At 41.8% G+C, this 17,187-nt stretch overlaps 1 protein-coding gene across 6 annotated transcripts in view; it reads right to left on the reverse strand.

The window, feature by feature from the left end:
* Positions 1-2,200: 2,200 nt before the first annotated feature.
* The window catches only part of MFSD2B (MFSD2 lysolipid transporter B, sphingolipid), a 41,096-nt gene continuing 26,109 nt past the window's right edge, over positions 2,201-17,187 (reverse strand). For 5 of the 6 annotated variants that reach the window (XM_075144955.1, XM_075144957.1, XM_075144958.1 and 2 more), the window contains 6 exons: positions 17,056-17,142; positions 15,309-15,389; positions 9,095-9,204; positions 7,683-7,826; positions 5,940-6,116; positions 2,201-4,897 (listed from right to left, as the gene is read on the reverse strand). In XM_075144955.1, the coding sequence (XP_075001056.1) occupies positions 4,840-4,897; positions 5,940-6,116; positions 7,683-7,826; positions 9,095-9,204; positions 15,309-15,389; positions 17,056-17,142 (657 nt within the window). In that variant the 3' untranslated portion in view covers positions 2,201-4,839. The remainder of the gene's footprint in view (positions 4,898-5,939; positions 6,117-7,682; positions 7,827-9,094; positions 9,205-15,308; positions 15,390-17,055; positions 17,143-17,187) is intronic. The other variant, XR_012672871.1, reaches the window with a different exon arrangement.

Consider the following 17,187-nt stretch of genomic DNA (forward strand, 5'->3'; position numbering starts at 1 on the left):
ACTTCTCAGCCAGCGTAAACCCGGTTCCATCATCATGATGACAAGCTGGTGGCCTGAGTTGGCCCAAGGTAGGTGAAAACATCCTCAAGGTAAAACAGAGATGAAAGTCCATGATGGAGAATACTGAAGTGCAAAGGAAATTCTTTTGAGCCTTTGCTGAATGTAGATGATTCCACGTACATCAGCAAAGACAAGCTGGCAGGGGATGGGTGCTGGGTCTCCGAAGTGTACCTCCACCGGGTGAAGCTGAGCAAGTGACGGTGAGTTCCACAGGGCCTGAGCAATCCTTCCTCAACCATCCACTGCAGAGTGCCGCAAAAATGAGGACAGAAAGCTGAAGGGCGTAGCTGAAATTCATAGTCTTGTCTAACATCATTCGGGACAAGAAATGAATCAGGAAATAAGATTTATTTCTGCTTCCACACTTCTGGAGCAAACATTCACCTTTCCCTACCATCCAACAGCACTACTGCTCTCCAGTGAGGGTTAGAGACCGCTGCTCTGTAAACACCTCTGAAATGATTCTGAGGACCCACCTTTTCTGCAGAGTGCCACGGCTCTAGGACCATTCTCCCTCCGTTGTTTGTTCAGCTCTGTGTCGTGCCAGTTTGTGTCTTCAGAGACTGTAAATTCTCAGCTGCAACATAGCAAAAAGTCTCCTCCTCTGCCTCAGGGACAGAGACACATGCTGCTGCTTCGTCTTTTGAATGAAGCTTCCCAGTGAGTTAGCATCTGTTTTATGCAGCAGATTTGGTGCTTAATGATGTGAAAGCGATCTGATTTCATACTTTAAGCCTATAACATATACACATTTTTGTAACCATAATACTCAGCACTCTTGCTAGGTATCTGAACCATGGTCTTGCAGGGAGTTAAGGTAAGAAAAAAAGCACAAGAAACTTGTGATCTCAAAAATTGCAGGAAAACAAAACTCCCTCCCTCACCCTCCAGTTGTAGGACTCCAGCTCACCTTTCCATCAATCAGTCTAGAAGTTTTCTGAAGGGAAAGACTCTATTGTAACACTTTGAGACTGTTTTTTACATAACTATGATATGAAATTCATACAAAGTATGTGATTGACCACTATACACTAGATTGCTACTGACTGTGCCCTACGGCATGAGACTTTGAACTACCTTGCCTTCTCTGCCTCATTTTCAGAGAGCTGGACAATGAATACCAGGTCTTAAAGGACCTAAGTTTCCCGTAAGAAAACTCCTCTCAAGAAGATTGATTTAATTTTGAGTTTTCTATTTATAGCCCAGAAAGGCAAGTAGAAAAGGAGATGAAGAAGTGATATTTGACAACAAATTATGAACCCAAAAAAGCAGGGTTTGGCTTTAAAACATTGTCCACTTCAAGTATTTTGCCTGGAATGCAGAAGGTGAAGAGAGACAAGAGCATGCAGCAGGGATTGAATCTAGCAGCGATTCTTACACGATGCAGGAGTGACTTAAGGAATTAGTTCTCAAATCTACAGAGCCCTTCCTGAAAACCCAGTGACCTGACACCAAAGGTCCCAGCCTTCAGGGACTCCCCAGGGACAGATGTCTGAGGTGGTATTCACCTATTAAAGTGGGGGACTCAGCACAAGCGATCTAATCCACCTGAGCCGCGGCAGGTCAGCAAGCTCAGGGGCAGACAGGGTGCAGGAGACACGGCTGGTGGCGGTGGCTGACAGCAACCCCCTCCTTCAGTGCCTGACGGGGAACGGCAGCTCGCCTACGTGGTTAGCTGTGACCTGCGGTGAGACGGACCACCAGCAGCACGCTTAGGAAGGCGATATAACCTTGGAAGGTTTCAACATTATTTTTAGGCAGAAACTACAAGGGGGATGAAACTGGAAGAGAAGACTAGTGACTAGCTCAGCTACTGACTATACCAGCAATCAGCCCAGTATAGAAGATCTGGGCTGCCATCACTATACTTTAGCAAGCGCAAGGAACGGGCATGGTTTGACTTACGGGGGACTACCTGGTGACACGTAACTCCGTTATCCTTTTCTTTTCTTCCTCTATTTGTGTAAATCCATTTGTTGGAATTGCTTGCGTGCAGGTGGGGAAGTGCTGTCCATTAGGCACCCAGCTGGCTTAATCCAATCTCCCATATTCTTACGACTGTATTTGGGTATTACTTGAATGAGAGCCCCTGGGGATTGAACCTGGCCCTTGTTACTGCCAATCAGTGCAAGGCAGGAGGTTTACATTAGATTAGCGTTTAATCTGAATGGTTGTCAATATAAGAATCTGCTTCTTTCAGTCACATGTTCTGAACATACATAAGGCATACACATAATTTAAAACTGACAAGGAGACATACAAAGTTCATTCATTTTACACCACCGACACTGAGCCCTGAAAAAAGAAAATTACAAAAAAAACCCTTACCCTGCACTTACTCTTCCATTCTTTTTACTTACAAAAATACATTCATTTTCTTAACAAAAGTACAACTCTGATAACCAAATAAAATAGTGAGATTTTCAAAATATAAAAATATTCTGCTACATTTCACCTATGGAAGCTTTCTATTTTAGTTTGGCAGTTCCCATTATTGCTACCACATGCAAAGTGAGAACTGAGTACATCTCTGTTGGATAAATATCACATTGTCTCTCTGGAGAAGGGAAAACAGTTTACAATCAACTAAGTTTACCTTGCAAGAGACTGAATTCAGATCGGGTGTTGTGCAATTTAGAGGCAACTGCACAACTGATCTAGAAATAATATCTTAAGCTACATTCAAATTACTCCAATCAACCACAGCCAGCAGTTTCTGCAACCCTTTTATCACTGGGCTAAGTATTCAGCTTACGTAAACTGACTTGGATCCACTGCATTGTAGCTACAGATTTATAGCAGCTGAAAATATAACCCATTAAACAACATTAACAGCTTTTACTGGGACTTCCGGTTGTGTTTAAAGAAGACTATTCAGAAATACAACTATATTACAGAAAAAAATCAAAACCCTAAAACCATTTTCTATGATGTTTTGGAGCTATGTGATATTACTACATAACTTACCTATTTCAAAGTGCAGTAAATCTGCTATTTCAAATTCCATCAGACTCAAAATTATAAACAGGCTTATGTTTTTTATTGTTGTAAACACAACAATATGTATGCCCCAGGCATACAAATCTTGATTTGTCCAAGAATTGAAACAAAAAAAAACCCCAGCCTTAGATGTCAATTCAACAGAAGTCTTAAACATAGTTAACTCTTACCCACGCACACTCAAAATATATCCTTAAAAGCTCATTCATGCTTACGCGTTTCCTGAATTAGGACAGTTCATTAGGCCTTAGACTTCAAACCTGTCTGAAAAGGTTTCAGTATTAAACTTAATGACACACTCAGTGGATGCACTGATTTTACTTCACAGTATCTTTCATTAAAAGCTTTCCCAGTTTCCAGTCCCAGCACTGTGAGTCACTTCGCAGATGGCCCTGAGCAAATTACTTGTGGTCACTGCCTCCAGTGACACCTACCGCAAGTGCTCCCACGCAGCGGCAAGCCAGTCCTCCAAAGGCACTTCTAGTACAAAATAAAGGCACCCTCCCACATATTCATACAGTGAAGCCAGTGGGCTGTAAATTCATGTCTTGTCTTGCATTGTGCTAGTTTCTTCAAGGCAAACAAGCCTTGGATTCATCACTCTCCTCTCCTGATTTAGGTATGTCTTCAGAGTGCAGTCATTTCAGCTTAAGCTTGGAGTCAGCCTCTGGAGGTCTCTGTATCTCCACAGACTCCAGAAGAAGCCCAGAATGACCAGGTCTGAACTTAAGTGCTCGAGAAAGTGGCTGAGGTTAGGTGTGTCTTTCATTTACAAAATGTGTTTAGCGGTGTGAATCTATAGTAGGAATGACACTTCAGTTAATTTATCTAAAGCATGATGACATCCCTGACTGAAAAAAATCACCATTTAAAAGTCAGGGGTAGCCTCATTATTATAAAACACTGTGTGCAAGCTGAGGTTAACAGCCACGCCATGGTATTTTGTGAGGCAGAGTGCCTACACCACATCAGAAATGCGTGAGTATCATGATTACTTAAAGGCCAAAATTTACAGAAATTTGAATGGCATAGTCTAATTTTTGGAAGGGACTACTGGTTTTGGGTACCCTGAGTGGAGATGATGTTTTTGAAAATGTTAAGTACTCATTCTCTGACTAAGAGAGAGTTTACAGGTGTCAGAAGCAAGGAACTCCAGTAACAGGAAATGTAAGATTCTGTTTCATACAAAATCTATAAAGTTAAATTACATCAAAATCTCTTTCTCAAAAACTCTTTGTGAGAAAATCCTCAAAGCATGTCTGCATCAGTGATTTGCTTCATTTCAAAACAAAGTAAATCCTGACTTTATGTAGTATACTTCAGGATTCCCAAGTGCTTTTCAAACACATTAGAGGGCAATTTATAGGTAGAGATTATGTTCAAAATCCACCCAGCCTCTAAGGGTGAAATACATCACATGAGTTAAAATTTGGGTGGTGCATCACATTTACACCTTTTTTCCCTTGACCTACAAGTCCATAGAATCTCCTGTTGCAATGAGATCACAGCTTTCCGTTAATCATTGAAAAACAAACAAAAAACCCCAAGCCTTCAATAGCTTACATTCCCGAACATTTCTAATTTCTTTTTTAGCACAGTGCATGGAGTCAGATATATATTTTGCATGCTGGTGTCCTCTCTTGATTTCATTACTGACTGTCTCAGAATCATCCTTTATTCTTTTTGACAAAATGTGAGCAGAGAAATGACCTGGAAGACACTCACAGTTTGTGCATGGGATGTGAGACCGTATTTGGAAAGTCATTGTATTCAGAGCTTTCAGACTGAGGTGTCCTCTTTGTGGTCATCCAGGTTCTCTGTGCTTTGATGGCTCCTTCTGTTAAAAGCAGAACAAATGATACGTGAACAGACTTCTGGCTTTTATTGCTAACTAATCAAGCTACGGTTTGGCAATCTCAAACAACTGAGAACCACCAGCAAGGTGGGATTGTTATGGACAGTGACTAAAATACCTAAACAGAGGGACCATTTTAGATTGTTTAGCCTGTCCCCTCTGGTCTGCAGCTGCCACTCAGGAAAGCAGCTGGTGCACGAGAGGCCTGTGTCATATCTGCCAACCCCATGCAGGTATCTTTAATACCTTAGGGCAATGAATTGGTCCCAGATACCCATGCTTAGGCCCTGGAACTGATCCCTTAGCATGGAAATCAGTTTCCAACTCCAGTAACTTGGAATAATATAAACAAGACAGAGTAACAACATATTTTGATATTTAATCCATCAATCTGCTAGGATAGACTGTTCTTATGTACTTCCTCAGTACACCAAGGTTTCATTTAACAGAGAGAGATGATTTTGAGCTAGGCAAGGTTTTCTTTGGAGACGGAGGATAGGGGAGGAAGGGAGAATGATAGGGTAAAAAGGGAAAGAACAGCTCAAAGCTGTCCTTTCTTTTTGTCCCACGGTCTTTCCTGCCTACGCCTCTAAATGGTTTGGATGTTTCTTATATGCCATAAACACCAAGAATGCAGCCAAGAATCCCATTTTCTTCTATATACAAGTAAATTGTAACTATTCACATTTTCTCCAGAAATTTAATCTATGTAGAATATTCTTCATTTCTGGCTTGAAACACTGTACCTCAATAGTGCTTTGTGCGCCACTCCAGAGAAAATGTAAAAATATAGCAGCTGATATATCTGATAAATGGTCCTCTAAGCAGTTAGTACTGCACTACAAAAATAAGATACTGGAGCGTGTAATGGTACCATTCAGTTAATAATTCAACTAATAGAGTGTTGTTTTGTTTTGTTGTAAGGAATGTAGAGGTGTATGATGGTAGCTAATAATTTTGTGCCCAGTATGACTAAGAACTGCTGCGGAGATGTTACTGCTGTTTGCTGCCGGTTCAAACCTACCTTAACACTTCAAGTGCAAGCTTTGTTTCTTTCCGACTTTCTTCAGTGATTGGGTAGAAAAGAAGTATAAATAAACCTACAAGGATGAGGATAGCAGGGACCGCTCCAATGAGGATTTTCAGTGTGAGGATCACATCGTTGGATTGTCTGCATATCCCTGGCTTGTAACCAGTAAACCTAAATAAATGGAAATAACAGTGGTGTGTGTATGTCCAAAGCTAAAAGGCAGTTGTTCATCTGAAGGCTCCCTTTTTTCCCCCAATGCTCTTCAAGACTTTTCTCCCATTTTTCTTGCACCTCTCTTTTTTCCTTCCCCCCAGGACGTTTTTCAAATCTTGTTTCTCAAATCTCATTTTCATGCTCAGTTTCAGATAACTGCATTACCTCTGTATTTTCTCATTATTATTATATAACATTTAACTACTAAGAGGAGCATGGAATCCCATGTAAGGAAATTGATCTGTTATGTGTTTCCTATTGATATTCAGCAAAGCATTTTGGTTTTGCTTTAAAAGTTTGCTTTGCAAGTAATCTGACCAATTTCAACAGCAATAATTAACTCTAATTTAAATACGCACTTAGGCACTCTTCTCAAGATCGACAAATTTACTCAAGTGCTTAGAGTTAGGTACACACTTACCTAACTCTAGTTCATTGATTCAGGGCTTCCATGCAGTCCGACAACTGCTGATATACTCAAATTCCCATTCCCAATTTGTGGAATGAGTTTATTTTCCTCTGAACATGCACCTATGCAAGCTACAGCTCATTTGGCATCACTCTGTCTTCTGTGTTCTCCCACAAACATCTGCCTTGGCAAATTGCTGGGAGCTAACTTGAATGCAATTGAAAAGGGGCTAATTGGTGAACAGAGATTTGTTTGAGGGTGTTAGCAGTAAGCATCTAAAATTCCTAAGCCCGAAATATTCAGCCAAGCACTGCTTGTTATTTAGCAGTTTCAGCTGAAGGCCCTGAAGCAAAACATTCTGGTTACCAAAACCTAACTTGGAGCCAAGGGCTAGACAGTATTTCAGACAAGTTCACTTCTAAGCATTCATTGCGTGCTTGTGTGCTGTAGCAGCTACAGGCAAAGGCCCTTTCTGCTAGGTCATGCACAAAAGCAGGCCAGGAGATGGCTGGCCACTTTCTCAACCCGACCATCTAGTCAGAACAGACAAGGCAAAAGTGGAAAGAGAACACAAAGCATCTTCCAGATTGACGTGGGTCTAGGTGATGGGCAGAGCTGTTCTTGACTTGATCAGTGTCCAGTTCCCTAAAACCATGCAGGAATCAGTAATCCTTTTATGCTGAACAGGCCACTAGGCACCCTGAAAGCACTCCAATCCATGTAAAGACTCATAGGCTCATATACATAGTCCAACCCAGGTGCAACAGGGAATGCACAAAGCAGCTGCATCACTTGTGGGGGACCTTCATCTGCTGAGCTTTCATGTTTAGTTCTTTACTCATACAAGCCACTAAAATTTACATGATTAATTTGGAAAGAGGAAAATCTAAAGAGAAGTCAGGTCTTCCTGAACTGAAACATGTTAGGGCAGGTGACCTAATGCTCAGTGGTCTGGCCTAGATGATAACAATCCCATCTTTAGTGGTCAGCCATCTGAAGCTGCTGGCACTTTCAGGCTCAGAGCAAAAAGGCAATTAACTCCACAGGATAAAGGCGAAGTAACCTCAGAATGCTTTCAGAGCAGATCCGCTAAGTGGAAACACAGTGTTACTTACTCCAGTCCTGCTGCAGAAATTCCTAAGCCAATTCCTGCTGACATCTTGGTAAAGAAAACGTAAGAAGAATAGAAAATGGTTTCATGTCCTTTTCCATGAGGATTCTGCAGGCGAAAGTTATCAACAACATCAGGCAGCATTGACCTAGAGATGAGCAAGATAAAAGAAAAAAATCAAGCCAAAATCTTTTCTCAAATTCCAAACTTACTGAAAGAGTGCAGCCCTCCTCCTTTTTTAAGATCTGATTGATGTAGTCATGCATATGAAAGAAACCAGTTCAAAAAGTCCTACTGCTGGACAGGAGGGCAAAAATCTGTGTAAGAAATGCATGGCCACATATTACAAAGTAGAAAACCACTGAAAAAGTATCAAACACTTGCTGGGAGGTGACAGAATTCTTTAGACTGACTGTCATTCCAATCAGAAGTTGTGATATTAACAAAAGAACAACGAAATAATACATTTCTTAAGATTTCAAGGGACTCTGAATCTCTGAATAGTTTCACTCTGAAATAACTCTTTTGACAAGCTAACAAAATTTTCAGAAACTAATGAGGCGTATTCTCTCTCTACTTCAAAGAGACTGAATTTGGTAATGGGGAGTCAGAATGGAAGCTGCCCAAATGTCAATTGTGAATTGACATTTTATTTCCAATATATGTCATGATTTACTGTTGGAAAAAAGGGCTTCTCACCCTCTATGCAGAAAAGCTTATGTAGTCTGACAGCTTATTTCAAACTATGTTTCCATCATCTCAGAGTTTTCAGGGCATTGTACAAATGAGTAATGCAAAACAGCGCTCTCAGCAACGGTCTTGCTTTCTGGTCAATTTGACCTGAGCAATAATTATTCCTTCTGGAAAGGAAATGTCCCATCCTGCTCATCCTTGAGTAGTTTTTTCCCCACATATTTTCAGTCCTCAAGAGCAAAGGACCTTGAATTCTCAGTTTCTTTTAATCATATCCTCCTGTTATTTGATCTGTAACAGAGGACTGCTCAAGCAGGGATACATAGCTTGGCTTACGTTTCCTCTGCTACGTTCTTAATTGCTCAGCATTAATTGATTTATCTAACTTCATCAGAACTTCCTGTAGTTCTGTTAGAAACCAAACCTAAGCAACTGATTTACTGTTATCACAAGTTCTATAGCTACTTAGATTATTGATTCATCTACGTACTCTTATTACAAAGAGCAGCTACAGTTACAGTAGACGTAATCTCTTAACAACAGGGCAACCAAAGTCACATCATTGCAAATAGCCTCTATTATAAAAGCAGAAAAAGATTCTTGGAAGAAGTTGCCAAATTCTTGCCAAATTCTGCCTCTTTTGGAGGCAAATTCCATGCAGTAGTACATACATGTAATGTAGACATACACCCTTTCCCCTCCTCAAATGTAAAATTCTCCTACCATGGCAACAGAAGAGATGCTGCAATGCTCAGACCAGAGATGAAGGCCACGAAGTAAGCCAGGATCAGGTTTGGAATGGTCACTAGCATGACTGCAAAAGGAATCATCCACTGAGGAAGAGAAAAACAGTACATCTAACTTACAGTATGCACTGCTCAATGGTATACAGATTGTTCCCTTCAAAATATAAGACTGTGTTACAAAACAGTTCACGCACATAACACCTAACACTTCAGTATTTTGGTGAAATGGCATTTCCAAAGAGCCCTGAGCCAACCTGTATTTATCTGTCCAGAAGAATCAGAGAAAAATACGCCAAGCCATGGTAGCGCCTTCTCTGTTAGCCATATCAGGGCTATAACTGCACTAAATTAAACAGTTCCAAGAGCCTATTTATCAGTCATGAGGCCAACCGGCAGACCCTGGCCACACTCATACTCCTAAACATTCATAGTCTCCAAAAGAAGTGTGGCCATATAAACGCTTTTTGTGAAGAGCCCTTGAGTGGGCTAGTTCCCAAACTATGCCCAGATACTTCTTGAGAGATTGCTAATCAGCTTGTGCTAAGATTTTTCTGCCAATTTAGTAATAGAGGTGGCCAAACACCAGTTTCTATTCTAGGCCAGTGGAACTATTTACTATTACAGACAAAGCCTTGAAACATCATCACACTGCATTTCAAGGGGAGAGTATGCTCAAGGGTTCAATGGTAATTTAAAACTGTAAATATCCCATATTTCACAGATCATCTTGAAATGATGAGAGTCTTGAATGAAGAAGAGTTTGCTTACACCTTCATTTCCAATGACCACTTTAAAGCAATCTAGGTACTCGGCAATAACTAAAACCAAGAAGGCAGTGTGGTTTACTCCCACTCCACACAGCCAGACACGCTCATGACATTGCACAAGTCACTAAGGCTACCCTCAAAACCAAACTAATTTGGGATGCTCAGGATTTGTTTTCTGGCAGTACTTAAAACCACCAGATTTCCTCAACTTCAACTTGAAGCAATAGGCTTACAGGATCGAAAATCCACTATTTTAAATGCTGATTGAATGCATACCGTCCAGCTGTCCCATACCCATCACATGCTCCATCTCCCACGCCTGTGAACCATGGGCACAGCACATGTAGAATCCAGAACCAGGGGCTTATCCACAGGGCTTTTTAATGTCGGAGGATTAGTTGAACATTAAATGTTTCAATCCTCTATACTTGCAGCTTGGGAGCTGAGGGTATGAGAAGAGCTTTCACAGAGAGTGATTCCCCTAAGCACTGCTATTTACAGTTCTGTATGATAAGTGATTCTGGGAGTCCTGGAGTCTAATCCATTATGTTTATGTTTTAAATGCATTTCCCATCTCAAGCATTTGCTCCTAACCTAAGGAGGCAGAAAATAACCTTTCCTGACTGCAGGTTCCCAGCACAGACAGATAATCCTCACATTAGCCCAATGTTGTGGCAAAATCGTTATTTCACCACAAGAGAGCACTCCAGCAATACAAGATTTTATGTTGCCTATAAGCAATTTTATGACTGCCTTATGCTCCACACGGGGCACCCACTCAGAAACCAAAGCACTTAAACAAAATTCTAGATCGATAATAATAATCATTGTAACTGTAATTTTCTACTGAAAGAGAAGCACAGCCCACAGGACTGAGGCTACAATTCCCTAAAGTCTCACTCATACAATGGTAGTGCAATCATGGGGGCAGTGTTCCTGCTGCAATAAACAGCTAATGCATCTCCTTCTTTCCTACTTGTAAAGCAAATAAATACTCCGTTATTGGCACCCTGCTCCCTAGTCACAGGACCGCTGCCCTCCGAGTCATAAACGATATCCTACAGTTATCACGTGTCTTCCACCCATTCCCTGACAGCACTATGGAAGGCGACCCTATGGGATGCTAAAGGTGGTACTGGCCTGTGCAGCAGCACATTACGAAGGGCAAATCAGGAAAAGGTGCAGCTAGGATGTGGATGGAAATGGGGATGGGAGAGTGGAAAAGTGGCTGCACAGCCAGGATTCATCCAAAGGCATGCCTCCATGCTGCACGGTGCTGATAGATGGCAAATAAACAATTGCTTATGTGTGGGGAGGTGAAAAGATTGGGGGCATTTTTTGATTTGTTTTTATTTTTTTACTAAATCCTCCAAAACCCACAACCAAAAAAGCTATTATTGGCTAGGATGGAAGCTAGAGTTGTGAGAGAGAGAGAGCGATCTTCCACTTTCAGACACCTGGCCAAAACCATGAACTAAGAACCTGCCACACTTAAAATTTCTCGACAACTTCGCCTCCAGTCACCAGCTGAGAGACTTACTGATTGCTAGTTCAACGTTTGCCCCGTGAGGGCAGAGCAGACAATCTAAATGAACACAGCACGTGAAAGCAGAAGCAAATAAACAGAAGAGAATAATTTCTAGCCTGTGCAGCAACCTGATCATGGGAAGAATGCTATAAGGATCCTGCTTGGGTATGACCCTGTACTTCCAGAAAGTCTAGGCTTTAAACTTCTAGAAAGTTTAGATACTTAGTCACTACTTAGTCAGCACAGTTGGTCATCTCTTGTGGAGGAATGAGTAAAAAGGGAGGAATATCAGTGGAAGGAAGCCAAAATTCTTGTTGCTTATCTACCTACCCTACTTTCTGTACTCTTTCAGGGGTCTCTTCAACATAGAACCACTTTAACAGGAGAAGTTAGTCTGGAGCAGTGTGAAATTTTTTTCAGGAAACTGAATTTCAATTTACATATTCACCCTGAAAGCTGAGTAAGGTTTTGGAGGAAAAAAAACTTGTTTTCTCCCCTGTCTCCTTCCCTTCCAGAAGAATATTCCCCAGTGGCAAACATAGGAGCCTTAAATGATGTGGTTTTATTTCACAGTAAGAGAGAACAGATTAATTGTACAGATCATACAAGGTGGTAGTATAAGAAGTCCCTGTGATGCATTGTCAGACACAAAATCCATCAGTGAGCACACACTAAGTCCCTTGAGAAATGTCTACAAGGTGAAATAGAAAGATGGCTTTTTTCAATCCAGCCCCCACTTAGACTATAATACAGTCAAGAACTCAACTGTAAAATTAAGTTAAACCATGTTTACAGAGGTGCTGACAGGCTTTCCAGTCATGTTAAACTAAATTTATAGAGCCAAGTTGGTTGAAGAAAGCATTTTTCATAGCCAAGTAGACAGAGGAGATTTCCTAAGGAGGAAATCTGCATTCCCTAGTCCAGTCAATAGTCCAATACTGCTTTTGGCAATTCTCTTTGCTCAAGTGGTAAAAAGAAATAAGGATGGGACTTGGATTCCAGATGCCTACTTCAAAACACATAACGATTCAGCATATTTGGAACTTGGGTTTTAAAGTTACTTCTGATTCTTTGGAAGTCATTCTAACACACAAATTTTATAACTGTTCAGTTATATTCAACAATTGTCACCAGACCTAAAATTTTCAGCTTTGTTCAGATTTTGACATATAGCTTCAGGCTGGATTTTCCAAGTCCTCATGCTTTGTTGGGCACAAGGCAGACAATTTTTCTTTCCTCTTTCGTAAGTAATTGAAGGTAAACAGGGGAAAAATGGGGAGGAACAGGCCTATACAATGACTCACTGAGGATGATGACAGAAAATTGCTGCTGTCTGCACTAAGTGAAGGACTTAAAATAATCCATCAGAGACGAGGGTGGGATCACTGAGCTGGCTTTGCAGAGCGGTGTCAAAGTTAAACTAGTCTTCTTTTCTCAGGTAGGTCACCTATTTCTTTACTTCCGTAATAATTGTCCATCTCCAATCAGAGAGATGTGGGTACCCCTGCCTTCTTGCGTTTCCAGAGAAGGATGTGTAACAAACTTCTGTTTCCTCCTCTGTGACTGAATTACAGATGTGGCCAACTCAGTACCATATACAAAGACAAAACAAGCCTTGTACAACAGATAACTTGTCAACCTGAGGCAACACAGATCTGAATTTATAAAACCTCATCGGGGCTCACTTCTGTGCTGTTTTTGGCTAGGATAGAGTTAATTTTCTTCAGAGTAGCTAGTGTGGGGCTATATTTTGGATTTGTGCTGAAAACAGTGTTGATAACACAGGGATGTTTCGTTACTGCTGAGCAGTGCTTACACAGAGTCAAGGCCTTTTCTGCTTCTCACCCCACCCCACCAGCGAGTAGGCTGAGGGGGGCACAAGAAGTTGGGAGAGGACACAGCGGGACAGCTGACCCCAACTGACCAAAGGGATATCCCATACCATATGACGTCATGCTCAACATATAAAGCTGGGGGAAGTAGAAGGAGGGGGGGACGTTCAGAGTTATGGCATTTGTCTTCCCAAGTAACTGGTACATGTGATGGAGCCCTGCTTTCCTGGAGATGGCTGAACACCTGCCTGCCGATGGGAAGCAGTGAATGAATTCCTTGTTTTGCTTTGCTCGCGCACACGGCTTTTGCTTTCCCTACTAAACTGTCTTTATCTCAACCCACGAGTTTTCTCACTTTCACCCTTCCGATTCTCTCACACCGGGGGGGAATGAGCGAGCGGCTGTGTGGTGCTTAGTTGCCATCTGGGGTTAAACCACGACAGTCTTTTTTGGCGCCCAACGAGGGGCTCGAAGGGTTCGAGATAATAACAGGTTTGATTGGAATGTGCTAGATCAAATTTATAGCTGTTATTGCTGTTTAGCTATTAATTGGTAGGCTCCTGTGCTTGCCATGGGGCTTGCTTGCCTTACTGTGTATGAGAGTCCAGTGCTCGTTAGTGGCTGCTTTTTGCTCTCGCTGCCTGGTGTACTGCTGTACCGCTTATCGTCTTACTGTGCTGTGCCTGGGAACGTTCTGATAACAGCAATGGGGATGCGCCTGGGCTGGCAGATGGCCAGGGCATCGCTGCTGTTCCTGCGCTGCTGTACTGGGCAGCCTGGAACTCCAGTGTGAAGGGACTGTGACCTGTGGATGAGTCCACACAGGAGCAGGACACCCCAAAGCGTCTGTAGCCATGGATAAGCCCATGACAGAGCAGGTACATCTCGAACCGTCTGTGCCATAGTTATGTCTGTGCCATAGCAGGTACACCTCTGAAGGGATTGTGCCCCAAGGATAAGTCCACACTGAAGAAGGTACACCTTGAAGCATCAGTGGCTGTGCATGAGGTCATGCTGGAGCACCTCAAAACGTGTGGCCATGGATAAGCCCTCGACAGAGCAGGTACACCCCTGAAGAGACTGCAGCCATGGGTGAGGCCATGTGGGAGCAGGTTTACATCTGAACGGACTGTGGTTGTGGGTAAGGCCACGCTGGAACAGGTATATCTCTGAAGGCGTTGTGGCCCATGGAGAAGGTGGCCACAGGTGCACCTCAAAGCGACTGTGGCAGTGGATGAGTCTATGCTGCAGCAGGTATACCTCTGTGGCTCATAGATAAGGCCCCACTTGGAGCAGGTACTCCCTTAAGAGACTGCAGTCTGTGGATAAGTCCAAGCCGGAGCAGAGGCAAGGGGAGGAGTTCATTGCAATGTTAAACCCTATAACCTGGCCCAAAGGGACCAGGGGTGGAGATTGTAATGGAAATACCTTTAAATTGTTGTAACCCATGATTTGAGTTGCATGTTATAGGAATTACTATAGCAGGAACCACCTGAACCAATGGAGGACAAGCCTTACAAGGAGCAGTGCAAGTGCAGCAGTGATCTGACCTGAGCTGGCTTTGGTGCCCAATAACACCACGCAACGCACCACCTCTCCTGTCCTGAGTGACCACCATAACAGATGGAGCCCAAAGTCATGGACTAAATGAACTCAATGGACATTTTGTGGACATTTGTGGATATTTTAAAGACATTTTATAGGGGTGGTCCATAGACTAAGGGAATGATATCTGTGTATTATATCAAAGGATGGGAAGAGGCATGGTGGTTAATGAGGATGTATTGGATAGTGTGGGACCTGAGCATGACATCAAATGCAGAGCTCATGCGGATTCTTAAACAAACAAAGGGACCTCCCTTCAGCATCAATCCATTTCTCAAAAGTTTCTCCTGGAAACTTGGAATCTGTCTGAAATTTGGTATAACAACTTAAAGCAAACTCTGAAACTGCGCAAATTTCATGTAGCTTGAGGTTATAAGCACTTGAAAGAGCTCCTGAAGTGGCTCCAGTTGTCAAATGAAGTGAGCACAAGGAGATTTTTTTCTCAAAGGATTTGCTTACCGAAATCCCCCATGCTGCACACTTCTTGCCAAATCGCTGCAGAAACTTCTGCCAGAAGGGAATGCTCACAGCTGCTGATACCTACAATTGACAAAAAACCATATTTGTACTGCGCTTACTGCCACTGTCTTCTTCAGCTGTAGAGCTCACAGACATCTTCTTGTCTAGTTCATTACGCTCTGAATGAAAGGTGAACTTGCAGATTCCTGTTTCTCCTCATCCTTTCAGTGATTTTCTTTTTTGTTCACTATTACATATTACAAATTAAAGCTATCCATGAGAGGACTTTCCACAGTCAAAAATCAGAAGGCAGTGTCTTAAAATTTCCTTTTCCTAACGTAAGCCACAGCAGTTAAAGCTATACATGACACAGTCATTAAAGTTCAAACATATTGCAAATAGTCATTCTTCGTGCTAATGCCTTTTGCCTCATTGTCTGAACCTGACAAATGAATAAAGTGAATTAAGCTCTACCCCATCATACAGGAAGAGAGCTGAAGCACAAGATACACTTATCTTAAAGCACATATCCCATACTACATGTTTATCCTTAGGAACAACCTGTAAGAGAAATAGTCACTTACAGCCAACATTACCATTTCATATACTGTAATAGTCACCTGCTAGCAGCAACAACCACAAGCAACATAGTACCAATGCACTGAAGTATTGCTACTAATGACAGTCTTACAATTGACCTCAATTCAAATGTCACCTTCATTGTTACAGTTATATTCCACTCTTTGCTGACTTTAACTCTACTGCCTCTTACCTCCCTTCTTGGTGTCCATTACTTGCAGAGCCTTAAGATACCCAAGAGTCATCCCTTGCTCTCCAACATTTTGGTTTTAAGCATTGGAAAAGATCTGTCTTATAATGTGGGAAAGTAAGAATCAAAAAGGGCTAGGAAGGGTGGGAGGCTGCGATCAAGAAGTGGAAATGAAGTTCCCCTAAGATGGTTCCACAAAGTGCCTGTGCCAAATGGGTCAGAAATCATGCAACAGCTTTCCTGAAAATGATTGCTGCAGTATTCTATATGGTAGACAAATTCTCTACAAAATATTTCAGAAGTGCAGTACATGCACATCCTAGTGATTATGCAACGTTAAATGTTCTACTTGCATTAAAAGGACTTCGGTCAGAAGGATGAAAATGGCAGTTTTCAACTAATACTACTTGTAATCATAAAGTAAATCATGCGATACAGGAGCAGTGTGTAACTGAGTTATAAGTATCACCCAAGCAAGCAGAATTCTACCTCTGCATGTCAAGAAAAAAGGTTCTGTAAAAGAATCTTTTTATCACACTGCCAGTTGCTCTAGAGAGGAATTTTCATAACTCTGGATATTTTAAATATTTATCCTTGCAAGCTACCTAGCCCAGAAGGCTCATGTGTATGAATACACAAATTGAAGTTGTTTAATTTTCAGCATATCAGACTGGGGAAAGGGGAAAAGGACCTAAAATTCCAGATTTCCTTTCTGGCAGCAGCTTTTGCCCTTTATAGGAGCAGAAAGTGGCTTATAGGTAAGCGCAACAAGGAATGAATTAAAAGTTCCAAAGCATTAATTTTGTAGAAGTATAGTAAAGAACACCAGCTTTATTTCAAACAGGCAATGCAAAAGATGGTGTAGCTTCTTAACAGCTCTGTCTAGACACAAAACTCTTCTTGCCTTATGTTATTTTGTGCCAAAAAACAGTGAGAACCAGCTAGCAAATAAAAATATGGGAGAGAAGTGCAACTCACCAAGATGGTCACCACCAAATACTGGAAGTGATTGCGAAGATCAGCAGCAGCATGAGTGCAGAATAGGACAAAATTGCTCTGCTCCAGCTATTGAATTGAAGACATTTGGACCACCAAAAAAGAAAGGAAAAT

Source organism: Calonectris borealis, chromosome 3 (genome assembly GCF_964195595.1).
Source record: "Calonectris borealis chromosome 3, bCalBor7.hap1.2, whole genome shotgun sequence".
Classification (NCBI taxonomy): Eukaryota; Metazoa; Chordata; class Aves; order Procellariiformes; family Procellariidae; genus Calonectris; species Calonectris borealis.